The sequence below is a fragment of the Talpa occidentalis genome, unplaced genomic scaffold (assembly GCF_014898055.3).
Source record: "Talpa occidentalis isolate TD23 unplaced genomic scaffold, MPIMG_talOcc4v2.1 talOcc4.12, whole genome shotgun sequence".
Taxonomy (NCBI): domain Eukaryota; kingdom Metazoa; phylum Chordata; class Mammalia; order Eulipotyphla; family Talpidae; genus Talpa; species Talpa occidentalis.
The window spans coordinates 522,868-550,489 of record NW_023601212.1 but is presented as its reverse complement, the minus strand read 5'-3'; the positions used below and the strand labels follow the sequence as shown (position 1 = coordinate 550,489).

At 73.5% G+C, this 27,622-nt stretch overlaps 1 protein-coding gene across 2 annotated transcripts; it reads left to right on the top strand.

Annotated features, from left to right (window-relative positions):
• The first annotated feature begins 645 nt into the window (after window positions 1–645).
• AMOTL1 (angiomotin like 1) lies at window positions 646–27,622 on the top strand. 2 transcript variants are annotated; one of them, XM_037504743.2, is made up of 13 exons: window positions 646–663; window positions 15,459–15,608; window positions 17,271–18,153; window positions 19,083–19,386; window positions 19,583–19,727; window positions 20,148–20,222; window positions 20,810–20,955; window positions 22,760–22,909; window positions 23,295–23,488; window positions 23,800–23,922; window positions 24,292–24,515; window positions 24,766–24,984; window positions 25,547–27,622. In XM_037504743.2, the coding sequence occupies exons 3-13, from the start codon at window positions 17,315–17,317 to the stop codon at window positions 25,651–25,653; spliced, it is 2,526 nt and encodes an 841-aa protein (XP_037360640.2). In that variant the 5' UTR covers window positions 646–663; window positions 15,459–15,608; window positions 17,271–17,314; the 3' UTR covers window positions 25,654–27,622. The 2 variants fall into 2 exon arrangements, with proteins under 2 accessions (XP_037360640.2, XP_054548932.1); XM_054692957.1 differs by lacking the exon at window positions 646–663 and adding an exon at window positions 10,643–10,670.

Here is a 27,622-nt window from a genome sequence, read left to right as displayed (position 1 = left end):
AGCGCCCGGTGTGGACGGCCCGTCTCCCGCCTGTCCTCGGCCCGTCCAGCGGGCGTCCGGCCCTCTGAGCAGCACCGCGGTGGGGCCGCCTTCCTGGCCGACGCCCGGGAGGGCCACCGGGCCGTGCAGGGTCTGCGCTGCCAGGTCACCTCCCGCACCGCGCCACGGCCGACCCGCTGGGGCCGCTGCAGGTCTCATGACGCGGGCGTGAGGCCGTCTCGTCGCAGTCTCCACTGCTCACTGGACGTGGCGATGGACGTTTGTCTGCCGTGTTGGGTCCCGGCTGCCCCCTAGCATAGTGACGCGCGTAGGGCCGCCCCCGGCCAGCTCCTGCGTCCGACCCCGCACTTCAAGCGTCCACCGAACGTGCCGTCGTGGACATGCTCCGTTCCCTGCTCAAACCTGGCCTGGGACGGCTGTCCCTGACCGCCCGCCTCCCGGGGCCTCCCACCAGGCCAGCCCCAGCCTGAGGACAGACTCTGCTGAAGAATGGGGGCGTGGATGACAGTGGCTCACCGCCCTCCCCTCGCTCCTTGTTTATTTCAGGGGTTCCTGTTGGATCTGGGAGCCGCGGGGACATGGACCTCAGCGAGAAATGGCCTCTGGACGAAGGCGCCTGGCTGGCCCACGCCGGACTCGGCCACCGTGCGGGCACCAGAGCGGGTAGGCCCCGCTCAGACCCTCATGCCCTCAGCCCCTGGGGTGTGCAGATGCTGCGCCCCAACCTGGCCACTCAACCTTGGAGCACCTGTTCTGGGGTCTTCTCCGGCTATAGACCCCAACTCTGAATGGGGGCCCCTCATGCTGACACGGGAGCTCGTGGGCTGACCCGACGCGGTGCCCGTCCTGGGCATGTGGCCCCCCACGGGCCCTCACCTGGGCCCCTCGCACCGCCCCGTGGACGCGCGACCCCACGAGCTGGCTGGGTCTGGGCACTGGCGAGCGAGTCAGGGCAGCACCCCGCGCTGCTCGGCCCTCGCTGGGGGCCGCTGGCCACGTCCTCCCTGCGACGGGTCCCGCGCTGGACGGCAGAGTCGTCGGTGGGTTGTCGGCTGTGCTGGGTGGCCGAGGCGGCAGACTCGCCCGCCCAAGCGCCAGCCCTGAGCGGAGTCCGGGGCTCCCACGTCGGGAAGCTGGTGGCGAGGGCACCAGCCAGGCGCAAGGCCATGTGGGGGACGGTCCAACCCCTGCTGTGTCTGGGCGTGGGGCTGCAGGGCCAGCCAGTGTGTCCAGACCCCACTGTGGGCGGCCGCTCGGGGTGAAGGGGCCCGGCCTCGCAGTCCCAGGGAGCTTAGACCCAGTGGGGAGTCACCGCCTGGAGGCCAGTGAGCCCGCCCCCACCGCCCAGGGTGTCCCCGAGAGCTCGGGTGCCCCCGGGTGGGAGGGCCCGGCATGCCCAGGGGGACAGTCCCTGAAGGAAAGTCCCTCTGCTAGTCCTGCTCCCCACCCTCCTGCGAACACCCTCCAGGGTCGGGCCAGTGGCTTTTCAGGCTGATTTAAAGATGAGGAACGCGGTTCCCAGGGACGCCCTCCACGGTGCCGGCGCCCGGTGCCCGGCAGATGCAGCGGGGCCGAGCGGGGCTCTGGCTGCTTTGGGGAGCTGCGGGCCTAGGCACGGAGTGCCCTGGGCAGTGATGTCCGAGCGCCTGTTCCGCTGCAGAGGAGCTCGCTCAGCGGGAGCTCCGGTCCCCACTCCTGGGGTGCAGCCGGACCGCTCTGCCCTTCGGGAGAGGCAGGGAGCAGGCTGCGGGCAACTGTGGGAGCACCTGGGGGTGCTGCCCAGGAGGGCGTGGAATGGAAAGGAGCCGCTCTCCTGCTCAGGGGGTTCTAGCATCCAGCAGGAAGGCGGGGAGCGGCTCCTCTGAGCGCTGCCAGGGGTGGGGTGCCACGTCACCCAAATCCTGGCTGGAGAACGGGAGGAGGAAGCCCAGCCCCGGAGCGGCAGGGGGTCCGCAGGGCGCCAGGAGCCTGCGGCAGCTGTGAGCACTGCGGGCCCCACGTGGGGGCAGCGCAGCTCAGCCCCCGCCCGGCCCCTTCACCCGCTCGTCCTGCACAGCGGGCGGTCGGGGCTGCCGCCGCCGCTCCTCCTCCCAGCCCGGCCCCTGCCAGCCGCCTGGCCAGCCTTCCCGGGAAGCCAGACGCGCCGTTTGCGGCTCCTGAGAGCCAGCGCGCCCTCGCTGGCCTGGCCCGGGACACAGACTCCACCGCAGCGGCGGGGCCCTCGACGGCAGGCGGGCGCACTGCCCTCCCTCAGCGCTCCCAGCTGGGCTTGAGCGGGCCCCCCGCAGGGCCGCGCTCTCTGCGACGTCTGGAAGTGCCCTCGTCCGCGCGCGTGCACACACTTCGTGGCTTCATGGCTCAGCCAGGTGGGGCTCCCTGGGGGACGCCTGGCGAGGGGTCTTTCAAGTCTCCCCTCTGATCCCTGCTGGGTAGCGGGACGGCCGGGGCCTCGGTCAGCCATTTTCACAGGACACCCCACTTTTGTGAGCAGCGCTGGGCTTTCTCAGAGAACACACTTGCCGACACGAGGCCGGGCTCCCCGTCAGGCAACACCGTGCCGGCTCCCGGCGTTTGTTCTGCGCGGGCAACGGCGTTTTGGGGTGACCCGACGGCCGCTCCCCCGAGAGCCCACTTCCGGCTTCTGGGGGTTATACAACAGGCAACGCGTTTGTTCCAAGCTTGGTTCTCGGTTAAGGGAAATCAAGCGCCTGCGCTCTGCGGCCTTCTCGGGGGGCAGGGAGACGCGGGGTGCGCTGGGAGGAGCGGGGGACGAAGGCCCTCGGCCAGCTCAGGCCGGGCTGACGCCGAGACCCCCCAGGCACGTTTCCTTTTGGCGAAACCTTCCTTGTGGACACGCGTTTGTCCTCGGCGTCCTCTGCCAGCCTGGCCTGGGAGGACAGACGGAGACAGGCTGGCGGCGTCGCGCGGGCTCCGTCCCTCCCGCGGGCCGCGGGCTCCAGGGCGGCAGGGGGAGGGGCCGGCGTCTCCGCTCCCCGCGCCCAGATCTGCAGCCTCCAGGGGCAGGGGCTGCGGGCGCTGCCAGGAGGCGCGAGGCAGACCCGCTCGCCCACTTCTCTCTGTCCTTCACGCTCGAGATCCGTGACCTCCCGGAGGCGGGCGGGCGGGCGGGTGCAGGTCCGGGCGGCTCTGGCTGCGGCTCCGGCTTGGGCGTGACGTCCGTGTGGCTCATCGCTCCTTCGAGCAAACGGAACTGTAACACGCTTGGGTCGAGAAAACTTCCACGTGGCGTTCAGCCGCTCACCCACGCCCTGGGGGGAGGAGCCCCATGTGGGAGACACCAAGTCCCCCCTTCTCTGCTGACCAAGAGGCTGTGTCCCTCGGGGGACCCGGAGGCCATCTGGGGGACGGACAGGGGTTCTGACCCTGCCTGCAGGCAGACCCCCGCCCCGTGGCCTGGCCCCCGCCGCCGCGGACGGCCGCGCTAGGAACGCTGCTTCCGGCACCCAGGACGCACCGGGGCCCTGCCCTGCCCAGGAGTGGGGCCGACAGTCCCTCTGACCTCAGAGCCCAGGGCGTGTCCAGCGTAGCGACGAGCAACGAGCGGGGGGGGGGGGGCTCTGCATGAGGAAGCAGAGCCCTCCCCACGCCTAATGCACTCCAGCCGTCCTTTAGTCCACAGGACGCCTTCGTGGCTCCTACGCTTGCGCCGCCTGCGGACTGGGACACGGTCACCCGGGCTCACGCCTGGGCTTGGCCCAAAGGCCGGCACTGCCCCTGAGCCAGGCACCGCCCCTCTCGGGAGCCATACTGCTGAGCGTCCGGCTCAGTCGGACAACTCACATCAAGCTCCAAGAATGTCTGCCAGGGCGCGGCCCAGGGGCGTCTCCACGTGGGGCTGGAGAGGGTGGCGGGAGGGGCCTGGTGGCGGTAGGGGCCTAGTGGCCCAGGTGCGTCTCCGCAGCCGCCTCCCCTGCGGCTGGGCTGGGGCAGAAGGTGGACAGTGGACAGCATCAGGCCGCGGGTTCCCCATGAGAAGCAGCGAGGAGCGGGGAGGGCGCAGGGAGAGGAAGGACGCACGCGGGCTCCAGGGGGTGCGTCTGAGAGGGCTGGCGCCTCGGGCGGACGCAGGCGGATGCAGGAGGCGGTCGTGGTTGGAGAGAAACTGTCCCGGGGCCAGTAAGTGACGGGGCTGCCCAGGGCCGGAGGTCAATGCACCAAGACGCCCGAACACGCTGGAGGCTGGAGGCGGCGAGGGGCTGGGCCGCGGCAGGGTCCTGTGCTGGGGGTGACCGAGCGGAGAACCCACTAGGCCCGGACCCTGGGGGCGGCCGGCAGGGCAGGCGGGGAAGGGGCCTGTGGTCGCCAGGAGGGCCGGGTGCCGCTCCGAGGTGGAAGCGGAAAGAAATGCTCAGACAGGCGGAGGACGCGGGGCTGGCTGGGGTGGCCGGGAGCCCCGGCCGAGGGAGGACGCCAGCGGGGAGCACCCGGAGAGTCAGCCGAGAGTCACCTCAGCCCGTTCCCTGTTGGATCTGGAGCTCAGGTTGGCGGGAATGGGGGGACGCCTGGGGGGCAGCCCCCCTTTCCTGACTCCTCCTGGGCAGAGCTGGCCAAGGTGGCTCCCTCCCGTCCTCCAGGGCCCCCTGCAGCCCAAAGCTCAGGAAGTGGGGCGAGGCTGGTGCCTGCACCGTGAGCGCCCCGGGGCGGCCGCCTTGGCAAGCAGCGCCCAGCCCCTGCCCAGCCCCCGTGGCAGGCCGGAGGCTGCGCCCACTCCCAGCTGCCCCCCTCTGAGGACAAGGGCTGAGTGGGTCAGGGGCCCTTGGTCGCGGCTTCCTTCCTCGCACCCCACCCCAGCACGAGAACCTCTCTCTGCCCTCCCGTGCCAAGGTCCAGGTCTCCGGGCGAGGGGGAGGATGGATGCAGCGGCCCAGGCCCGGGCGCAGCCCTTGCGTGGCCGCCTCGGCTTCCCGACTGTGAAATGGCCCCACAGACTGCGGGTTCAAGAACCAGGGTTGGGGTGGGGGCGCCCTCCTCCGGGCAAGGCCCAGGCAAGCTGAGCGGCCCCCCCCCCCAGCTGCCCGGGAAGCGCCCCGCAAGGTGCCCTCGCGCCAGCAGCGCCAGCCGGGACCGCAGGGTCGTCCTGGGGAGGTGGCCGCGTGTTGAACAAATGGTCTGAAGAGGGGCGGGCGGGAGCACACCCTGCCCCGCCGGCCACCCGGCATGACGGCTGCGGTTGCTGCGCAACGGCGGGGCTGCGCGGGCTGCGCGGGCTGCGCGGGGCGGTGCGTGCGGGGAGCTCAGGGCTGCCGCGCCCTCGCACCTCTGGAACCTGCCGGGAAACTTTGGGGCTCTGGTGCGCTGGGCCGCGGGACACCGCAATGCGCCCCGGGCTGAGGGTGGAGGACAACAACGCTGCGGGCGCAGGCGCCGCGGGGAGCCCCCTGGAGGTTGGGGCGCCGCTGCCCGCGCCCGGCCCACGCTCGACCCTGGGGTTGAATCGCCCCCCAAGTTTCTCACGCCGTCTCTTACCTCGGGGCGCGCTCCGTGCGTGCCGGGGGTCGCAAGCGCCTCCTCTTTCTGCTCTTGCGTCTCCAGGCCGCCCGCGGGGGACGCCGCCTGCGCGCAGTGCAGCCCGGAGAGCCGGGTAGGTCCGCCCGGCCTGGACAGGGGCGCCGCCCGGCCTCGGGGTCTCCAGGTGTCCGGCGGGCGCGCCGCGCAGGACCCGCCCAGGTGCGCGCTGTAATCGCTTCTCGGCCTTTTGGCTAAGATCAAGTGCAGTATCCAGGTGCGCGCTGTGCTGAGAACTTGGCGCGGGGCTTGTGCGTGCGCCCGGGTGAGGGCAGGGCCTGGGGGGGGGCGGGCTGAGTCCAGCGCCGCCCATTTCAGGCCTGGGCCGGCCTGGGCTTCTGTTCCTCCTTCAGCCCTGGCTGCCTGGGGACAGGCCGGTCACCCTCCTCGGCCTGTCCGTCTACCTGGGGATTTGAGGCTGCCCTGCGACTCCGCCCCTCACGGGTTCTTGTGGAAGGAGAAGACACCGGGGTGTCAGGCTCCCCGAGGCCGCCGTGGCCTCTCCTTGTGGGCTTGCTGCCTGCCCCGGGCGACACGGCCGTCCTCCCGCCTGAAGCCACAGCTGCCCAACAAGTTCCCCGGGCCCTGGCCTCAGGCCTGTCTCCGGCCTGGGTCCGTGCCGTCTTGCAGCCCCTGCGTGCATCCTGCGGCTCTGCGCCGTGGACCATTGGGGTGCAGGGGTGCCAGGCGCGGGGAGAGGGTGGGCATCTGGGGTGCAGCCAGGGGCTCCCGAGTGTGCCCACCAGCGGCCTTGTAAAGGCAGCTCCAGCTCCTCTCAGGGGCTGGCGGCCGCGTGTCCGCCTGGCTGCTGGCACGGACGCAGGACGGTGACTTACGGGAGCCGCAAGGGCCCTTCTCTGTCTCTCGGAGCGCGACGGGCCAGTGTGCACCGGGCGCCTCCTGGTGTTGCCGGGGCTGCCTCAGATCCGCCATCACGCCTGCGTTCCAGTGCACAGGGAGGGGAGCCGGGGCAGACGCCGGAGCCGCCTCCATCGGGGTGCTCGCAGCCACGGCCGCACCTGGCTCTGAGAGGCCGGGTGGGCAGGGCGGGGTCCCTGAGTCCGACGCTGGGGGGCCGGCGGAGGGGGGCTCGGGGAAAGGGGCTGGCAGTGGGTTAATGAGCCGCAGCGCCGCGCCTTCCTGACTGAGAGCCCAGACGGGGGCCGGCGCGGGTCCACGCTCCCCAACCCCCCTCCCCGGCCCTCACTGGCTCCGAGGCGCGGGGCCGGTTTCCTCGCCCGCAAAGTCCTGGGCTGCTGTTTCCTGGGCTCGCCAGGCCCCTCTGCCCCGCTGCTCTGTGCCCGGGGTCCGAGCAGCTGAACTGCCGACCTGGCTGAAGGCCGCGGCTCCTGCCCAGCGCCTCGGACAAGCGCCCTCCTGCTGCTTCCTCTCCTGGGGGGACGGCGGTCTTCATCGGCCCTTTTTCCCCTGCGCCCCGCCATCACACTTGGGGGGCCTCCCGTGGGCCCTCCTCCGAGGGGCCTCTTTCCTGACTGCCAGGAGGGGCGGCTACGCTGGCCTTTCTTTGGGGTTCAGGCCTGGGGCAGGGAGCCCGCTGTGGTGCTGGCCGCAGTCCCCCAGCAGGGGCCGCGAGCCCCTTGCACAAGGTCCGGCTCCCGAGGCGGACGGCTGGACGTCCGTGCAGTGGCCGCTGCCACCCTCAGCCCATCCCGCTGTCTCGGGACCCTGGCTCGGGTGGGGCCCTCGCACGCCTGCCCAGGCTCAGCCCAGACGGGCCTCAGCTGCAGAGACCAGAGGTGCCCCCTCTCCTGGCCAGCAGCTCTGAGCTGGCCCCGGCTCTCCCTCACCCCAGAACCTGCAGGCCTGGCCTGGCTGGTTTCCCTGCCGCCACCCCCAGTCCCGCCAGCACAGGGCTGACGTCACCCCCCCTTTCAGCACGCAGAGCGGCTGGGCCCCTGTGACAGCCGGATCTGGGGGCTCCCCCCTAGCTCTGGGCTGTCTCCAAAAGGCCAGGGCCACCCCCCCAGCCCCCCCCCCCAGAAGCCCTTCCGTCCTGCCCTCCTGCCCTCGCCGGCTGCTGCGAGTCCCGCCCAGTTTAACTTTTCCCCGGATGGTCGACCGCGGAAAGTCCACCTCCCTGTGCAGGAAACCTCGCCCTGCGCAGGGGTGCGGCCCCCTAGGGCTCCTTAGCCATCACCACAGCCCCCGTCGAGGCCCCCCAGGGACCCATCCGTGGGCGCCCCCTCCGCAGGAGCTCCTTGCACGGGACCCGCGGCCTCTGCACCCCCCGCCCCGCGGCTCGAGCGCCAGCAGGAAACCGCTGGGCCCCCCGGGAGACGCTGAGCCCCGCAGCGGCCCAGCCCGGCCGGACGCCCCGGCTCCCTGGGAAGGCGGCCCTGCCCGGCCCCCGTGGCCTGAGGTGGTTTCATTTCAGGGTGCCCGGTGGGGAGGGGGGCGCAGCAGGGAGGGAACGGGCCCGTCCTGTCCGCTGTGGCCGGTCCCGCTTCCGGCAGAGGGCCAGGAAGGCCGGCCGCCCCTTCCTCCGGGCTGCAGCCTCTGGCGGCCGGAAGGAGGGCGCGGGGTCAGGGACTGGATGAGCAGGCGGGAGGCCGGGGCAGCGGGCGGGCCAGCGCAGCCCCCTGGGCACAGCGTGGACCGGAGCCCACGGCCTCACCCGTGGGGTGCACCGGGGCCGGGGCTGCCCGCCCGCCCACTCTAGGGGCGCCGGCTGGGGCCACGCTCTTCCCGGAGCCCCCTCCGGACCACGGCCCGCCGGCCCAGGGCACGTCCCTCTGCCTGGACAGCCCCGCTGGTGCCGTCGCGCCTTCCCTTCCTCTGCGCTGCCCCCCGGCCCCCGCCCCCCACTGCGCCTCTCCTGGCCCCTCCGCCCGCCTTCCTCTCCCGCGGGGCCGCTGGGCTCCGGCCCCCGCCAGCAGCGGGCAGGTCGGCGACAGAAGAGGAGGAAAAGGACGCCCTGGGCAGCAGCCGGCTGGGCTGTGCGCTGGGACGGGCCCTGCCCCGCGCGGCCGCCCCGGGAGGGCCACGGACACTCACCCCGTCGGGGCGGGGGGGGGCAGGGGTGCGGGACGGGCTCTGCGCCCTCTGTGTGCCCGTCCCGAGGGGAACGGCCTGAGCGGGGCGGGCGGCCCGTTCCCGGCTCCCAGCTCCCCGCCCGCAGCGGCCTCCCCGGTGCTTTCCCCAGAGAGGGCCTGTGGGCGCCGCGCCCTGCAGAAAGGAACCCGAAAAGGCTCCGGGCTGGAGGGGCTGGAACCCCCCGGGGTGCCTCCCTCCCTGTCTCCCACGGCGTGGCTGTTTCCTGGCCGCCGGCCCCAGACACGGCCGCGGTGGCCGCAGAGCGCTCCGGCTCGCCCCCTGCTTCCCGCCATCCCCGCTGGCGCCGGCGCCACGTCCCCTGCACTCGGGCTGTGGGCGCTGCCCGGCCCTGGGCTCAGCTCCGGGCGCCATTTCGTGTCCCTCTGCCGTGGCCGCTCAGGTGCCCGCCGCCCCCCAGCTTGGAGCAGGAGCCGCGCGCGTCTGGACGCCGGGCACCCTGGGCTGCGCCGGGCACCCTGGGCTGGGCGTGTGGGCGTCCTGCTGGCTCTCACGCAGCCTCAGCTCTGCCTGTCCCTGGACAGACGCGGGGCTGGAGTCCCACCGGGAGGGGCTCACCGCGGTGCCCCCCACGTCCCCGGGTCTCCAGTGCAGACCCCAGGTGCAGGCCGCGCGGGGCAGCCGCGTCCTGCACACTCGAGCGCGGCGCGAGGGGCCGTGGCAGGCGGCGGGCGGTGTCGAGTGTGTGCCCAGCTGAAGCCCCGCGCTGGGTGTCCGGGCCTGGGGGTGGGCGCTGGGTGCCCGCTGGCCGTCTCGAGGGGAGACACGGGCTCTAGTCAGGGGAAGCAACTTCACCCAAGCCCTCGTGGCGGAGGGAGCCGCCGGCCACGACCAGCCGCCCGGGTCCTCACCGCCCCGGCTGAGGGTGCGCTTCAGGGCCAGCGCCCACTTCTGGGGGCGGGCGGCGGTTAGCAGGCCCCCCACACGGAGGGGAGCTCAGCCCCCTGCAGCCAGAGTCCCCCCTGGAGCTGTGCACCCCGGAGTGCTCCGGCCTTGCCTCCCTCCGCGGTCTGGGCCCCGAGGCTCCCGCTCGGCCCGGCTTGGCGGGAACCTGGGCTCCGGCGGCCGGCTGAGCCTCCTGTCCCCCAGGACAGCCGCGGGGAGGGAGAGAGGCACCCCCAGACCAGGCTCACTGCCCTCTGCCTCCCCGCCAGGCCCTCTGGCCTCCGAGCCCCGGTCTCAGCGTGGGGAGGGGCGGGTGGCGCCCCCAGTGTCACCCTCCTCGGGCCGCCCCGTCCCTGCCCCCCTCTTGCGGACGGAGAACCGAGGCGGCAGGAGTCGGACCCGGACCCGGCAGTCGGGGCCGGGCTGGGCCCCCTCGGCCTGTCTGACGGGGAGCCCGTGGCTGCTCCCCGCGCCTGCGGGATCCGTGCGGGGGCCAGTAGGAGAGGCAGTGTCCCCCCTCCTCTGCCCTGGCCCCCCGCAGTCCCGAGGCCCCACCAGCAGCCCCCCAGGCTGCTCTCTGCTGCGGCCCCAGGGCACCCTGAGCCCCGCCCGCCCGCCCGCGCCTCCTCCAGCTGCAGGCCGGGGTGGGGGGGCGGCTGCGGCCGCGGGCGGGCGGGCGGGCGGGAGACCTGGGAGGTCGGGGCGCGGGGACCCCTCAGGCTTGCTGGGGCGCCGGCGGGAGCGGGACAGACCCGGCGGCGCTCCCGGCGCTGCCCCTGGCCGGGACCCCAGAAGTCCGGGGCGGGGGGCGGGTCCAATCGGGGCGGGGCCGGCGGGGCGTGGGGCCGACCCGGGCTGGGGACCCGGCCTCCGCGGCAGAACCGGGCCGGGCCGGGCCGGGCCGCCAGCGGGCTCTAGGGCCCAGGGCGGGCGCGCGGGCGGGCGGGGCCACCCCCGGGGCGGGGCGGGTGTTGGGTTACGAGCCGGGCCGGACCGCGCGGGCGGGGGCGGGTTGGGGCGCGGGGGGCGGGGGGCGGGGGCGCCGCGTCGGGGCTGAGCTGCCGCCGGCCCCGCTCCCGCCCGCCCCGGCCCGGCCCGGCCCGGCCCGCGCCCCGCCCGCCGCCCGGGCCGAGCTGCAGGCGCATGCGGGGGGCCCAGCCGCCCCGGACCCGAGCCGGCGCCCGGAGGTAACCGCGCCCCCGCGCCCCGCGGCCCCCGCGCCCCCCGGCCCGCGCCCCCCACCCCCGCGCCCCCCACCCCGCGCCCCCCGGCCCCCCCGCGCCCCCGCGACCCCCGCGCCCCCGCGCCCCCCGCGGCCCCCGCGGCCCCCGCGCCCCCGCGCCCCGTCCCCCGCGCCCCGCGCCCCGCGCCCCGCGCCCCCCCGCGCCCCACGCCCCTCCCCGGCCGGCCCGCGCCCTTTGTTCTCGCGGCCGCGGGGGGCGGCCGGCGCCGGGAGGCGGGTGCGGGGAGGAAACTTTCCGAGCGGAGCCGGCGCCCCTGGAACGTGGCGTCCGGGGGGAGACGGGCGGGGCCGCCCCGACAGCCCGCGCCCCCCGCCGCCCCCCGCCGCACCCCGCGCACCCCGCCCTGGCGGCCTCGGGTCCCGCGAGCCCCGCCCGCGCCCCCACCTTGCCGGGGCGGCCCCGCCGTCCGCCCTCCCGGTCCTGCTCCCGCCGCGGGGCGTCCCCGGCCGCACGTGCCCGGGAAGGGGCCGCGGGTCCTGGGGCGCCGGAGCCGGCCCTGGGCTGGCGGCCCCTGGGTTGGACCGAAGATTTGGGGTCCGGGCCCTCCGGCCGCGGCTCCCGAGCCCCACAGGCCCGGGCGGGGGCTGCGTTGTCCCCACAGCTCCGCGGCGGGGCAGGATCGCTCGGAGAGCAGCCGGGGAAGGGGGGCTCCCCTCTGGGCCCACCCCGCACCCCACTTGGCCTCGCCCTGCGCGGGCACCGGGACGGGTATTAATAGCAGCTGCCCCCAAAATTTCCTTCCTTTTCGGGAAGTGAAAAGTCAGGACGTGAAACGCTGGCCTGTCCTGGCTCCGGCCCCTCCCCGCCGCCCCGGCACCCCGGGAGCCCCTCCTCGGCCCCAGGGAGGATGGGGTTCTCCAGCTCGCAGGCCCCCCGGAACCCAGTGAGGTTTGCCCCAGCGAGGGGGTGCTGGCCGCCGCATCCCCAGCACGCTCTGGGTGGTGGGGGGCGACCCATGGGCCCATCTGCCCCGCAGGACCCCGGGGGGCGGCAGGCACTGACCAGAGGCCTGGGGTGAATGCAGAGCATCCGACACCCCCGGGGCGTGGGGTCAGGCTTTCCTTGGGGGCCACCTCTGCTTTGTGAGAGGGCTAAGCCCTTCGTGCTTAGCAGGGAGGGGCGCGCTCCAGCACCCCCCTCTCAAAGCCTCAGAAGTTCTTGGTCTCTCGGTCCTGCGCGGAGGGCGGGGGAGCGGGTGCTCAGCGGCACGCGGGGGTCAGGGCGTAACACGCGGGTCCCAGGGCAGCGCACGGGCTGTGGGTGCGGAAGCGTGAGGGGCTCCGGGCGGAGGCCCTGCCACCCACCGCTGCCCGCCCTTGGCCGGCCGCCTGGCTCTGGGCGGGCAGAGCTATCCCCGCCAGCCGCCCCCCTGCTGGACAGGCCCCGTCTGCCTCTGAGTCCCTGGAGGGAGGGGCTGCTGGGGGGCCCGTTAGGAAGCAGAGCCCCTGGGGCCCCAGCTGCCCCCCACCCCCTTTCTGGAAACGAGCTGCCCCGCGAGGGGGCTGCTTTCTGTACCGTGGCGCGTGGACCAAGGGAATCGCTGCTGAGAGTCGTAAAACGCCAACAGACCCATAAAACCGCGCGCGGCGCCTCGGCCGGGCTGTCTGCGCGGGGCCGGGCCTGGAATCCCTGGCGTCCCCGGTGAATGTTCTCCTCGTCGTTTTTCATTAACTTTGGTCGGAGGCTCCTCCGTCCCGAACCCCCGCGAGAGGCTGCTTGGTCGTGTGCAGGTCGCGGAGAGGACGCCCCGGGTGATCCGTGCTGCCGAAGCCGGAGGGGGTCTGTCTGCGCCTTTGCTTTGTTGGGTGACTTTGCTTTGTCTTGGCAGAAGGTGCCCTGCAGCCGTGCCCCCAGGGGGTCGGGGGGCTGCAGGCTGGCCACTGTGCTCCGGCCGCCCCTTCCCTGCTGCCGCCCCGCCCGACGGAGCCCTGCGCTGTGCTCATCCTGGGCGCGGGGTCCCCCCGGCAGGAGCAGGCGCGTCAGCCCTCAGGCGTGAGCAGGTGGCTGTGCCCCTTCTAAGTGGGGGGATCCGGCTTTTTACAAAGCAGGGCAGCCTCGTTCTCCTCTGCGCCTTATGTCTTGTTCACTTTAAAAACAACCGCCTTTTCTTGGGGGGTTTGTACCCCAGAGGAGGTCGCACACACAGGGGGAAGGTCCTGGCCCGGCCCCGGGGCACTTGCTGGAGCCCAGCCCAGGGCCAGGCGCGTGGTGAGGGCGGCTCCCGGCTCCGCGCAGCCCCCGGGTCTCCCTGTGCCTCCCCGGGAGTCCCCCCCCCCCCTCCGAGCCTGGCCCTGGGTCTGTTCTCCGTCGAGAGTCCCGGTGGTCCTGGCACAAGCCGGGCAGCGTGTGGCCTCCCAGGCCGGCGTCTGCCCGAGACGCACCTGCCGGCAACGCGTCCGCGGCTGCTCCTGCCGAGCGGTGACCGTGCTGGGGGTGGACGGACCGTGGCTTGGGGCCGGTCACCTGCTGAAGGACACGGGCTGTTTCCCGACGCCGCGGGCCCCGCGCCCAGTCTTTGGGCGACGTGGGTGTCATTGCTGGGGATAGAGGCCCACGCGCCTCATCGGAGGAGCGGCCGGGCTGTGCGTGTCCGGCGTGGCCGCAGCGGTGGAGCCCAGCGCCGAGCTCGGACCCCAGCTTCTCGGCCGCCTTGCCCACGCCCGCTTCTCGTTCCGGCGGCCCCAGCGCCGCTCCCGCGTCCCCGGCTCTCGCTGCGCCCCCGTGGCCGGGCGTGGCGCGTCTCCTCAGGCCGCGTGGGCGCCCCTGGGCTGCGGCCCCGCCGTCTCCGTTTTCGCTGCTGAGCGTGACGAGCTCTCGGCGCAGCGTGGGGGGCTTTGCCGCGGCGCGGTCTGCTCGGGGCAGAACCCGTCCCCCTCCCGCCCCGGCCCCGGCCGCGGCCCCCGCCGTCGGGCCAGTTCCTGCCATCCTCGGCCGCTGCTCCTGCGGGGTGGACGTTTACATCTCGGTGCAGTAAAAGATGCTTTTTCCTTTCGGGAAGGGCGCTTGTTTGCTGTCACATCAGAGAACGTCTTGCCTGCGTCCAAAGCTTTTCTCCTCAGCCTTCTCCCGCAGTTCTGGTGTTTTCTGTCTCCTGTTGCGGCTCTCGTGAGCCTGGGGCTGCCCGTGCGTTCAGGGCCAGAGCCGCCCCCTCAGGGCGCCCAGGACCTGGGTCGATGCGGACGCCCACCGCCCCCCAGTCCGGTGCCATCAGAGACGAGCGCTGGCCACGGGGCCCTCGGTGCTCCCGGCCGTGGCTGCCCGAGTGGGGCGGGGCCCGCCTGGCTCTGGGCTCTGGTCACTGCGGGCCGTGCGGGCTGGGTCGTGGGCACGCGCGGTAGGACTCGGGCCCATGCGGACGGTGGAATGGCCTGGAACATGAACGTGGGGCCTCAGAACTCAAGCGCGTAGCGTGTGAGGCGTCGGGCGGATGCGAGGTGGAGCCCGTTAGATGGAAAAGGTGCACTTGGGGTCGTGCAGAGACAGACTTGCTTTGTCTCATGGCTGCCGCCTCCTCGCTGGGTAACCCGGGCCCCACCCGCCGGGCCTCGGGCCAAGTGGGTGGGGCTGCAGGAGGGAGGCTCTTGTGCCCACCCAGTGAGTGCCCCCCTCCCCCCCACCCCGCAGCCTCACCTATGGGGGCTGGATGGACTTGGCCCCTGGCCCTTCCCGTGCGGCAGAGGCCGCGAGTGGGCGAGGCGCCAGGATCTCCATCCGAGAGACAGACGCTCGGCCGGGGCGGCGTCTTGCTCCTCCCAGTTTCCCACCAGCATGTCCACCCCCATGGCTGCGGCCGCACAGGTTTGCCTTGGCCCCGGCGGCTGTGTGCCCAGCTCTGGCCAGACTCAGCGTCGTGGGCGAGGCCCAGAGGGAGCCGGGTCCCCAGGGCGGCCAGAGGAGGCTGCGGCAGGCCACGGGCTGGACCGTCCTCTCAGCCCTCTCGGGGAACCCCGCCGGCCCACGCCACGGAAGGCTGAGCTGAGAGCACGGCCACGTTAGCGGCCTCCACCTTGTGCACCCTCGTCCCCTCAGCCACACCAGCCGGGCGCTGGAGAGAGAGGGGGAGGGGGGCTCCCCTCTGCCCCAGACACCCCTGCGGCCGCGGGCGCCGGCCTTGTGGGGAAGGGTCGGTGACACACCCAGCCAGACACTCGGTGGCCAGTGCGAGGCCAGCGCTGGAAGACCTTCCCCTCTGATGAGTCAGCTCTCGGGCCAGTTGTCAGCTGAAAAAGTAAAATGAGGTGACGTGACTCTCCGGAGGCAGCGGCGTTGCTTTTGCCCGACAGAGCCGAGCGCGGGGCCGCGCCAAGAACCCGTGCGGCTGCCCTGCGGCTGAGCCCCCGGGCCGGGCCAGTGTTTGGGCAGCAGGGGCCGGCAGCCCCGCCCCGCCCCACTCCCCGGGGCTCCGTCCAGCTGGGCGGGGACCGACTGCCGGGCCTCGCAGTGGCAGCACCTGCTCCTGCCCGTCAGCACCCCCGGCTGGGCCGGCGCCCCGGCCTGGCTGCTGGTCGAGAACTGGCCGTGCAGAGCGGCTGCGCCCTCGCGCCCGGTCTTGACCGTGGACCAGTGGCCCTCCGGGCCGTGTGGCGGGCGGCTGGGCCACTGCCCCTGGGCGCACGAGCGGGTCTGGCGAGTCAGGAGCCCCCTCCGCGGGTGGCGGGGAGCAGCGCGTGGGCCCCTGACTCACAGGGTGTGGGGGTTTGCGGCACTGATGGGCGCTTTGCTTTCCCGCAGGCCCCCCTCCAGCTGTCCACGGCCCCGGGGCGCCCATCCCGGTTCTAGAAGACCCCGGCTGCTGCCTCCCAGGCTTCCAGCTCTACCCCGGACGGCAGGACGCAGCGGCCCTGACGGTGGAGGCGGGCGGCGGCCTCAGGGACAGAGTCGGTGAGCCCCGCAGCGGCGTGGGGAGGCCGGGCGAGGCCCTTCTGCACAGCCCGCGCGTCTCTGCCCTGCGCCTGCCTGGCGGCGGGTCTTACCTGCTGCAGGCCGCGGCCAGGCCGGTGCCGGCTCTTCCCCGGCAGAGGCCCTGGGGGCCCCCAGCCCACGTGGGGCTCTGATCTGGAGTCCTTTGTTGCGTCCTTCTCCCGAATCTTTGACCTCCTTTTTTCCTTTCTCTGCTTTCCTTTTTATCTTTTTTTGCAAATAAATGAGGAGCTCAGAACATCAGGGAGGGAGCTGTCTCCTTTGTGGAGACTTCCTGCCCCCTCTGAGGGCTTTTGAAATCGGTGAAACCATGAGGGAACATTTAAAGCCAATTAGGGACGTTCTGGGCAGAGGCCGTGGCGGGGCGGCCAGTCCTGCAGTTGCAGCTACTCATCCAGAACAGAATTTCCGTTTGGAAATACGTTATTTCAGGTTGTGCTCAAGTGTTCTCCCGAAGGTTGCTTTTTATTTGAATTTGCTCATCCAGCTCAGACTCGTTCCCTGGGGTGAGACGTGTCCTGGGGCTCCTGCCCGCAGCCTGGGGCGCTGGGCTCCGAGGGCAGCGGGGGTCTTTGCAGAGAGACTGGGGGGCCGGCCACCCGCCTGGCCTTCCCTGGGCCTCCCCGCAGGCGACAGCCACTTGGCGGCTCCTTGGGTGCAGACTGTGCTCCTGCGGCCTGGAGTGTTTCGCGCTGACCTTCGGGCGGTTCTTGGGAGGTTGGAACCCCGGGGATTACGCTTCGGCCGTGCCCTGAGCCGGTGTGAAGCCGAAGGCTCGCAGAGCAGAGCAGCACGGCCGGAGCCCAGGAAGCCCGGGCCCCGGGGTGATTTGCAGCAGCCTAGGACCCAGCCCTTGGGTCTGTAAAGCCCTTCGAGCCTGGGCCCGGGGAGCAGCCCGGCGAGGGACCATCTCCACGCCCCGGGGGAAGCAGAGGGCCCTTGCGTGTTGCAGAAGGGACAAAGAGTGCTCTGAGGAGGCCGCCAGCATGCACAAGCCCCCCAGGGTGCCGCGTGGGCGCTGGCCCTTGACCAGGGGCCAGGACACCAACACCCCCAGGAGCACAGGGTGGTTGTCTCTGCGGCCCCGGACAGACGCCATGGCGTGTCCCTCCCGCCCTGGGCCCGGCGCCTCCGGGCCCCTCTCCCACTGGCACACACACAGCTGCTGGGCGGTGGCTTCCTGATGTGGGGGGCGGAGAGGGCCACGCTGGCTGCAGCGACGCCCCGCGCCCGTGACGGGGAGACGGTGTCGGAGGAAGGAACTCGGGAGGCTGCGAGGCCAGGAGGTGGCCGGGCGGGGCCGCAGGAAGCCCGTCAGCAGCCCAGCGAGGGCGGGCAGGGATGAGGCGGGCGGGGCCGGAGCGCGAGAAGGGCGGCAGGGGAGGGCAGGGCGGCCGCCGCTTTTTCTGTGATTTCGGTTTCTGCTTGCGTTTTGCTGAGATGCGGAAGACTCGGCATGTGCGGGTGATGGAGCGGGGGCGGGCGTGCGAGTGGCCCCCGGAACGCAGCACCACCCAGGGAGGGCGCGGGCCCCGGCGGGTCCTGGTGGGCGGCGGGTCCTGGCGGACGGCGTGGCCCCTGCTCTCGGCCGGCCGCCTCACGCCCCCTCGGTCCCTCTTGCAGTGGCGGCCCCGCTGTGCGAGTTCCCGGGCACCCCGGAGGTGGAGATGAGAGGGCCCGAGGAGGCGGCCGCCGGGACAGTGTTGCAGCGCCTGATCCAGGAGCAGCTGCGCTATGGCGCCCCGGCCGAGAACATGAGCCTGCTGGCCATCCAGCACCAGGCCTCGGGGAGCGCAGGGCCGGCCCGGCCGGCCTCCGGCCTTCCCTCCACGGAAAGCCTCCCGCCAGAAGGCCCACAGATGGTCCAGCAGTCGGCGCGCCAGGAGCCGCAGGGTGAGGAGCACCAGGTGGACGGCACGGCCATGGAGAAGCAGGCCCGGGCCACCCAGCCCCCGCAGAGCGGCGAGGAGCTGCCCACCTACGAGGAGGCCAAGGCCCAGTCCCAGTTTTTCCGGGGGCCGCCACCGCCTGGCGCCGTGGGCCACGGCTACTACCTGGCAGGCGGCGGCGGCCAGAAGGCCCGCACGGAGGGCAGGCCCGCGGCGGCCCGGGCACCCAGTGGCCACGCGCACCAGGACGAGGCGCTGAAGGAGCTGAAGCAGGGCCACGTGCGCTCCCTGAGCGAGCGGCTCATGCAGCTGTCCCTGGAGCGCAGCGGCCCCAAGCAGCTCCTCCCGGCCGGCGGCAAGGTCTTCCCAGCTGGTCCCACTCCTGGCCCGCCGGCGGGGAAAGCGCTGGACCCCCGAGGCCCCCCGCCTGAGTACCCCTTCAAGGCCAAACCTCTGATGTCCCCGGTCAACAAGCCCCAGGAGCACGGCTTGCTCTTCGCCGACCAGCACCCCGGGGTGCTGCATGACATGGGCAAGCCCTACCCCGGCCCACAGCCCGCCAGGACAGAGGTGGCCGTCCTGCACTATCAGCCGCCGCCCGAGTACGGGGTGACCAGGTGAGTGCGCCCCGCGGCTCGCCGGGCTACACCCTGGGCCACGTCCCTGGGACGGCTCTCTCGAGCGTGTGCTCTCAGCCACGCTGGGCAGGTTGTGCAGCCAGAGCCGAGGGGGCGTCCCAGCGGTTGGCGGAGGCGCTGGGGGTTGTGCGTGTGCGAGGCGCCTCGCCGGCCGCATCCTAGGCTGCTCGCGCTCGGGCGGCACTGGCTGGCCCGGGAGTGGTCAGGGAGGGGCAGGGGGCTCCACCCTCAGCCTGGAGAGCGTTCAGGGGTCCCACGTCAGGACGCAGGAGGACGGTGCAGGGTCTGAACCCCTTTCCGGGCCTGGCCTGGAGGGGCTGGAGCCAGCAGCAGGCCCGGAGCTTCAGAACTCGGGTTTCCACGACCGGTTGAGCAAAACTCAGCGACCCCAAGAAATCCCTCTGGGCTGCCTTCTGAGGAACCCGGCAGCTCCCGCCGTGGGGCAGCAAGGGTCGTCCGTGCAGCATGGCCTTTGACCTCGGGGCCCCAAGATGCAAGTCTCCCCGAGGGTTGGTGCATCTTGCCCAGGGGCCCAGCGGACAGGCCGCGGGCATGGGGTCAAGGCCGGAGGGTTGCCCCAGCGCCTGGCCTGGCAGGTGGGCCCATGCTCTGCCCAGGCCCCCCCCCGGGCCGGCTGCCCCCGGCTCTCAGGCTGGCCGGCCCCCTCCCCACACACCCGAGACAGGGTCGTAGAAAAGGCAGCGGTTCGGGGGACTCCCCCCTAGAGAGGATGGGGGCAGTGGGGGAGGCCCGGCGGCCATGGGCTTGTCCCCCTGAGGGAACACATCCGGGCGTCTCCTAGTCTAGATGTCTGGGGGTGAGGCGGGGCCTGGCGCCGTTGACCCCCGGCCCAGGTTGGGGTGCCCGCCGCATGGCTCCCTGGCTCCGACCGTGCCCCTTCCCTGCAGCCGCCCGTGCCAGCTCCCCTTCCCGTCCACGGCGCAGCCGCACAGCTCCGGGTCCTCGCAGGCGTCCTCGGTCAGTGTCAGCGGGCCGCTGCATTCGGTCTCCCTGCCGCTGCCTCTGCCCCTGCCCGTGGCCCTGGGCGCCCCGCCGGCCCCGCCCGCCACCTCCCCCAGCCCGCAGCTCGGCCCCGACGCCTTCGCCATCGTGGAGCGAGCCCAGCAGATGGTGGAGATCCTGACGGAGGAGAACCGGGCACTGCACCAGGAGCTGCAGGGCCACTACGACAGCGCCGACAAGCTGCACAAGGTGCGCGCCCTGCACAAGGGCGGGGCGCGGGGGGGCCCTTCCGTGCAGGCTGAAGGCGGACGCTGCTCCCACCGCGGGCCCTCACGCCGCGGCCTGCCCACTGCCCGGCGCTGGGGCCCTACGGGGGCTGGGTGGTGGACACGCCCCTGCTGGTCAGTGCGCCGTCGGTTCTCACTTGCGCCGCCGCCGCCCGCAGTTTGAGAAGGAGCTGCAGCGCATCTCCGACGCCTACGAGAGCCTGGTCGAGTCCACCAGCAAGCGGGAGTCCCTGGACAAGGCCATGAGGAACAGGCTGGAGGGCGAGATCCGGAGGCTCCACGATTTCAACAGGGACCTGCGAGGCACGTGCGGCCACCCCAGCCCCACCCACGAGGCGCCCCAGGGCTCCCCCCGCCCCGTGCCCGCAGCCCCCCACAGGGTGCCAGAGCCCAGCGCAGAGCCGTAGGAGGGCGGATGCGGGCGAGGGGCAGGTGGACTGACAGCCCCGCCTTGTCAGCGCGTCATTTTCCTGGGGCGTGGGGGGCTGTGGGGTTTTTTTTGGTTCCAAATGGGGACACCAGTCGGGCTAAAACGCAGGGAGGCGCGGCCGGGTTTGCAGGAGGCGCGGGGAGCCGATCGCAAGGGCGGGCGGAGCAGGCAGGGTCTGCGGGTCCTCGCAGTTGGGGGGGCGCGTGGCCCCAGCTGAGCTGCTGCTACTATGTACCCCACCCACCCACCCCCCGTGGGGCTCCCGCACTGTCCCTGACCGTCCTCTCCTGCAGACCGGCTGGAGACGGCCAGCAGGCAGCTGTCGGGCCAGGAAGACAGAGCCGTGGAGGGGCTGCACGCGTGCCAGAGTGAGTCCCCGGGCGCGCACATGGCAGTGGGTGGTGCTGGCCCTGCCCTCCTCTGTCTCCCCATCACGCCCTGGGCCCCCAGAGGAGCCGGGGTCACCTGCTGTGCGAGGCTCCAGCCCGTGCTGACACCCGGGACGCACGGGGACGGTGGCCGGCTCAGCGGGGCCCCTGCGGGAGCTGTTCTGGGGGTCAGGCTTAAAGGCGCTGAGGGGTGTCGTGGCCTGGCTGCCAGGCCCTGAATCAGGGGATGCTCCTAGTTCCCCCTCAAAGCTGGGCCGCCGAGCTGGGCTCCTTCAGCTCAGGACCCACCCGCCTCCCCAGCGGCGGCCTCTTCCACGAGCCTCCCGCCCCGCGCCGAGGGCCTGATGCTCAGGCCGCTGAGGACGGCTGCAGGGGGCTGGGGCCCCCCGGGCCCGGAGGAAGGGACCTGCGGCAGGAGCAGGCCGAGCGCAGGGCCCTGTGCTCCCGAGAAGCCCCCCACGGCCGCTGCGACCTCCCCCTCCCGCCTGCTCCGTCCTTTCTCCCGGCTGCCGACGGGCCGGGGGCCGCGGGGCACGCTCAGAGGGTCTGTTTGGCCTCCCTTCCAGACAGAGAATTCTTGAAGGAGAAGGAGAAGCTGGAGATGGAGCTCGCGGCCGTGCGGACGGCGAGGGAGGAGCACCGCAGACACATCGAGGTCCTGGACCAGGCTCTGAGCAACGCCCAGGCGCGGGTCATCAAGCTGGAGGAGGAGGTGAGGCGGGGGCAGCCCTCGGGCGCGTGTCCCCCCAACCCGACGCCCCAGCCGGAGCCAAGCCCCAGGACTCGGGCCGGGCCGGGCGCGGGGGCCTCCCAGACGACGAGTCAGGGCAGGGAGGGCGCGTAACCCGGAGCCGGGCCGACTGAGGGCACCGTGAGCCGCCCGCCCGCCGGCCGCCTGGCCGGTGCCCGGCTGCAGTGAGTGAGGCTGGGAGGCCGCGCCAGGTGCCCCTTCGCGTTTGCGTCCGTGGTTTCTGGTGAATCGGCCCTTCCTGTGGGGTTCTGTGGGGCAGACGCCCCCAGCCCCGAGGCCGGCCCGCGCTCCTGCAGCTGCCGTGACCCGGCTGCGGTGGCCGCCGCTGGGAGCCGCCGCGGGGCCCGCGGGCCGCGGCCTCAAGCTCGAGTCGGCGCCGCTCTGGGGAGAAAAGCCGGGAGCAGGACTCGCCGCGGGCACCGCTGCGCCCGCAGCCCCTGGAGGGAGAGGCCGGGACCCCACCAGGCGCGAGTCCCGCCGCGCTTCCGCCCCCGCGTGTGGCACGAAGAGAAATTCTCACGGGGCGGCTCTTGCGCTTTCCAAGGGTTTTTCCCACCTCGTTTGATCCGCACGGACACGGGGCAACGTCGGCTCCGGCGCCGCCCGCCGCAGGGACACCGCGCGCTCCGTCCTCCGCTCCCGGCCTCGTCTCCTCGGCCTCGGGGCAGCTGCGGCGTGAGGCCCTCGGCTGCCTGGAAAGAGCAAAGTCGGGTGGTTCCCGGGGCCGCGCCTGCCGTCTGCTCCCGGCCAGCGGCGGCTGCGGGTCTCACCAGACCTGCCGCCCGAGGGGCCCCGCGAGAGCGAGTTTCCGGCCGCCGTGGTGGCTCTTGTCCCTGCTCGGGACCCCGGGCCCACCGGCGGCCTGTCCAGCGGCCGGGGCTGCGGCTCACCTTCGCGCCGCACGCCGAGGGGCTGTGCCGTGGCCGCCCCAGAGGACAGAAGCGCCTCCATTTTCCAGGCTGGGGCCGGGAGTCGTCAGCGGGTCCCGCCTGCGTGTCCTGCAGCCCGGCCGGGACGGCGGGCCGCCCTCGAGGCCGCGCTCCCTGGGCCCTCAGTGCCTCCTCCCCAGACCAGGGAGGGAGCGCCTCGGCGGCGCCCAGAGGTGGGGAATGCGCCTGGGGTCACGGATGTGGCTGGACCCCGGTGGAGTCGTGGCTTGTCGAGCAGACCCGGCACCCGGTGGACGGTAGTCCCGCCGCCCTCCCCGCCTGCTCCCCGGCCGCCGGCCTCCCCGCGAGAGCCCGGGCGACGCTGGCAGCCTGCAGGGGAAGGTGGGCGGCTCCGCTCACGCCTGGGGCGCGGGTTCTGCAGGGGCGACGGCGGCAGACGCTGCAAACACGGAAGCGAGGGCAGCACAGAGGCTCGTCGCCCCCTGCTCCCCCCCCCCCATGCCTCGGGCTCTATGCCCCGCCCGCCCCCGCGGCGCAGGACCCTCGGCCGGGTCTGCTGTCCGCACCCGATTCTGGGTTTTTCAGTCAATGGCGTAGAACAAGCATTGCCCGTAGTGCCCCCAAGTCCCACCCCTCCGTGTTCTCGCGCCCGCAGCTGCTAAGCGTCTTGAGGCCAGGCGCAGACTCAGGCCCTGCGGGTGTCCGGCTGAGGGTGGGGCCAGCAGCCGGGTCTCGTGCCCGACCTGGTGCCAGGGGCTGCCTCTGCCCGAGCCTCCCGGCCCAGCTCTCCTGGCCGGGGCGGGGCTGCCCGTGGGCTTCGCGTCGGCCGCGGCCTCTGCCCCCTCGGCCCTGAGCCCACGCCCGCGTCCCCGCAGCTCCGGGAGAAGCAGGCCTACGTGGAGAAGGTGGAGAAGCTGCAGCAGGCCCTGACCCAGCTGCAGGCCGCCTGCGAGAAGCGGGAGCAGATGGAGCGGCGGCTGCGCGCCTGGCTGGAGCGGGAGCTGGAGGCGCTGAGGGCCCAGCAGGTGAGGCGGCGGCCACGGGGCCGGGGCTCGCGGTGAGCCTGGACGGCGGCTGCCGTGGCACCGGCTCCCCGGGGCGGGGTCTGCGGGTCGGCAGACAGGACGGGGCATGAACGCTGGTTGGGGAGGGGGTGGGGGGGACGTGGGCCTGGCTGAAGGTCGGGGAGTCCAGGCAGCTCCCCGAGCGTGGGGGGCTTTGTTTCAGACCCCGGGGTCTCTGCGCCCCTGGGGGCCCTCGCCCGGGGCAGCCCCTCTGCGCCGTGCCTCGGGGCTGCACCGGGGCCCGTGCCGAGGTCAGTCGCTTCTGCCTGCTGGGCTGGGCGTCTGCTGTGACCAGCGCCCGCTGCCCTGTCGGCCCCGCGGTGCAGCCTGCCCTCCCCGTCTCCAGAAGCACGGGAACGGCCGGCCGGCCAGCGTGCCCGCGGAGTGCAGCGCGCCGGCCCTCATGGAGCTGGTGAGGGAGAAGGAGGAGCGGATCCTGGCCCTGGAGGCCGACACCACCCGGTGGGAGCAGAAGTGCCTGGAGGAGAGCGCCATCCGCCACTTTGCCATGAGCGCCGCGGCCGCCGCCACCGCCGAGAGGTGCGTCCCCCAGGCCGGGCAGCGGGCGGGAGCCGGCGGGTGGCGCGAGGGCCGCCCTCCGTCCCGGGCCGCAGGGCGAGGGGCGCCTCCCACGACAGACTCGCGGGCGCCGGGGCTTCGTCTCCGAGGACGCGCTCCCGGCCCGGCCACGGTCTGGCACGTCTGCCCCGCGCCAGGACCTCCGTGACGCCGCGCGGCCCGGGCTCTGCGGGGGCCGTGGCCGGGGACAGCTCTGGACGTGGGGCCACCCCGCTGCTTTCCCTCCGCCCTCGCGCGAGACGCTCACGGCGCCGCCCCGTGTCCCGCCGCAGAGACACCGCCCCGGCCGCCCACTCCCGCAGCGGCAGCGACGGCGACAGCTCGCTGGAGGCCCACGCCTGGCCGGAGGAGGAGGCGGCGCAGGCCGCCCGGCGGTGCCAGGACATGGAGTTCACGTGAGCACTGGCCCTCGCCAGGCTGCCCCGGGGTCCCCAGGGCCACTTCAGGCCAGGCGCCGGCCGCGGGGGGCAGAGACGTCAGGTGTCCGGACCTGAGGCCCGGTGCTCGGTGGGGTCTGCTCCAGCCAGCAGGGGCGGCCGCGGCAGCACTGCCCGTGGGCCCCACGCCCTGCCGGCCACTGCCCTCCCGGGGCCCTCCGCCCTCGTCCATCTTGTAAAGACTAGTCTCGGAAAACGGGGGGCCTGACTCAGCAGACGCCTTCTGCGCGGGGCTTCTGGGCACCCCCCGCCCCGCCGTCGGGGATGCCCCGGCACCCGCCCCGGGTGGCGCGTGAGCCCAGCGGTTCCTTCTGTCTCGCCGCCCAGAATTAAGAACCTCCACGCCAAGATCATCGAGAAGGACGCCATGATCAAGGTCCTCCAGCAGCGGTCCCGCAAGGACGCGGCCCGGGCGGACGCCGCCAGCCTCCGGCCCGCCCGCTCCGTCCCGTCCATCGCCGCGGCCGCCGGCACGCACTCCCGCCAGGCCTCGCTGAGCGGCGGCCAGCTGGACGAGCGGCGGGAGGAGCGGCCGTGGAAGGGCAGCGCAGGTGAGGCCGGCTCGGCGTGTCCCCGGGGCTGGGCCTGCCCGTTGTGAGACACGGGCTCCGGGCGCCCCGTCCCCGCGGCGGCGGCTGCTCCTGCCGCCTGGGCCCCGCCATCGACGCTGTGGAAAGTGGAGGTGACCGAGAGCAGAGCCCTCGGTGCAGAGCCCCCCCGCGCCAGCCCCTGGGCCCGCGAGCCCCCGCCCGCGCCCCGCTTCTGCGCTCGAGGAAGACCAACCTGCTCCTCTGCCCCCAGGGCTGCTGCTGGGGCGGGAGCACCCCCCACTGCCCGCCCCGCCCGCCGCCACCGCGCCCACCGGCAGCGCCCACACCAAGACGGGCAGCAGGGACAGCAGCACGCAGACTGACAAGGGCTCCGAGCTCTTCTGGCCCCACGTGGCCTCGCTGCCCGGCCGCGGACGGCTGAGCGGGCCTCCGGCCAGCAGCCCAGGGCTGAAGCACCCCCCCACCAAAGGTACCGCCCCCGCGGGTGCTCTGGCTGGGGAGGGACCTGGGGGGGTCTGTCATGGTCACCCCAGCCGGGTCACCCACGTTCTCCAGCACGTGGACGCTGCTGACCTGCCTGCGTGTGGCGGCCCCAGGGGTGGGGACTGACCCCGGCGGAGGCTGGGGCCCCGGCACCCAGCATGCCCAGCCTGGCTGGGGGTGGGGGGTGGGGGCGGCTGGCCGCCGGGCCCCGTGCTGCGTGAAGGCAGAGGGGCCGCGGGGAAGCCTGCGGGAGGGTCGGGGCCGGGGCGGCTGCACCGTGGGCGTCCCCGTGGGGCAGGTGGCCGGGGCTCGGGCCAGAGGCAGCGGGTCCCGGGGATTCTGCTTCATCCGGAGCAGACGAGTGTGGCGGCGGTGCCGCGTTGGGGTGTCGCTCTTGGGGTGCGCTTTTCCTAGAAAAGCGGGGACCCGTGGGAGCGGGGAGTGGGCCCCGGTCCTCTCACCCCTCCTGCTGCGTCGTGTCCGGCGCCGGGGGCGTGTGGCTCTCCCGCTGGGGCGCCCGGGCCGGCTGACCCGCCTCCTGTTGGCAGAGAGCGGGCCGGGCCACGGGAAGCCGCCGGAGCTCCGGGGCCGCGCGGGCAGCCAGCCGCACCGGGCCGAGTTCCCCGACAGCGAGATGGTGGAGGTGCTCATCTAGCGGCCCGAGACCCGCAGGTCGCGGACGGACGGCGCGCGGAGGCCCGAGGACGCTTTTCACAGATGTTTGAAGGAAACCAAAGGAAGGCCTCGCGGCGGGGCGGAGGGCAGGATTCGGCGCTCGACGGGTCTGCCGGCCCCGCGCCGCTCACACCAGGCAAACCCGGTCCCGGAGCGTGGCCTCCTGCGTGGCCTCTCGACCGGGAGCCAGCCTGCGCCCCCTGGGCCTGCCGGGGGGCGGGGGTAGTAGCCATGGGGGCCTTCACTGCCCCCCCAGGCCTGGGCTCTCACCTCTGCCCAGAGGCGTCTTCTGGGAGGGCGGGAGCGCCGTGCGGGCCCCCTCTGGCTCCTGAGCCGTCTCTGCTGCTGCGTCATCCCCTCATTTCAGATTTTCTCCATTTCTTCTCTCTTTATTGAGACGCAGCAGAGTTCCCAGGCCTGGCTCCCCCAGGCGGCGTGGGAGGCCCCCGAGCCTGCTCTTTGCCAGCGGCAGGAGGGCCACTGCCTAGGCCGAGGCCAAGCCCCACCTCTCCGGCCGCTGGGCTGGGCCGGCCGCCTCTCTGGAGTCGGGCACCAGAGCCTCGGCCGCGCCCCGTGCCTACAGCCTTGTGGGCACAGGCGGGCACCCCCTGGGGGTGGCGGGTGGCGGCAAAGGCCCTCCCGGGTGAGGCCTGGTCTGCTCTCCTGACCGGCTTTCCCTCCCGCTGTCCCCTCTGCTGCCAACCCCTGCCAAGCCAGCCCGGGGAGCCCTGGGTCCTGGACAGTCAACCAGAAACCCCCCCAGCTCTGGCCTGGCGCTGTGGGGGCGGGCACACGGGAGAGTCTGCTGTGCTGTCTCCAGCCTGGGGGCAGGTCTGTCTTGTACCGCCGGGCCGCCAGGCGAGGCTGGGCCAGCACCGGGCCTGGAGGGGCGCAAGGGCACGAACACCCTTCGGCGCCACATCCCGGCCCAGCCTCCCTCACGCGTGCACAGCCGCTGCCACCACTGGGGAGCCCAGGACACCCGAGGGCTCCCTGCTCCGCCGGCCGTCCAGCACCCACGCGGCCTCGGCCGTCCCGCTGCATCTGGCCCTGTGGCGCAGGCCAAGGAAGGGTGGGGCTGGGGCCAGTGTGTCCGTGGCTGGCCGAGGTAGAGCAGCCCCCGTGGGGCTGCCGGGTGCCCACGTGCCTCGGCGCTGACGGCTCGGCCTCCACACGGGCCCTGGGCTGCGGGGCTCGGTGCCAGGGCCGGGCTGGCTGAGCGTGGGCGGAGGGGTTGCTGGTCCTGCGTGCAGGCTCCTGGGCTGCCGTGGACACGGCGTGGGGAGGCCGGGGGCCAGCCAGGCTCAGCTCAGGCTCCAGAGCGGGCGCGCTGGGCAGGGAGCCTGCAGGCCAGCTGGAGCAGGGGGGCGGGGGGGCTTCTCCTAGGCCAGGGTGCCGGGTGTTCGGGGGGCCCCAGGTCTCCGCCAGGGAGCACCCCCAGTCGGCTTCCTGCGGCCCTGACGCCAGCTGCCACCACACGCTTGATAATCGTGGCTCGGCCAGGGGTTCAGGCGGCTCCTCCCGGCGAGAGCCTTGTCCGGGGCCTGTGGGCGGGCAGCTGGCGCGCCGGAGCGGCCGGGTCAGCGTTTCAGTAAAGGATTTCTCCTTTGACCCATGCGTGTTTCTTTGAAGCATCCCCTTTCCCCCTGGAGCGCACGGTGGGGAGCACCGTGTGGGGCTGTGCTGACCCCCCACAGGCCGGGCTGGAATTGGGCTGCCTAGGGCGCCGGGAGCTGGGCCTGCTCCCTCCCCCGCACCGAGAGGCAGCCGGGAAGTAACCCGGGTCTGCGGCGGTGGGCACTGATGGGTATGCGGCCGGTGCCAGGCAGCGCTCTGGGAAGACAAGTCTGGGGGACCCCGGGGGTGTGGACTCCTAGGCCCCAAGTGACCATGTCCAGAGGACAGCCCCCTGCTGTGGCCCAGAGGGTTGGCGTGACAGCACCATCCTC

Coding starts and splice junctions, on each gene's coding strand:
- AMOTL1 (XM_037504743.2), top strand. CDS start 17,315: ATGAGAGGGCCCGAGGAGGCGGCCGCCGGGACAGTGTTGCAGCGCCTG. Junction 23,489..23,799: donor GCCGCCGCCACCGCCGAGAG/GTGCGTCCCCCA, acceptor GTCCCGCCGCAG/AGACACCGCCCCGGCCGCCC. Junction 24,985..25,546: donor GAAGCACCCCCCCACCAAAG/GTACCGCCCCCG, acceptor TCCTGTTGGCAG/AGAGCGGGCCGGGCCACGGG.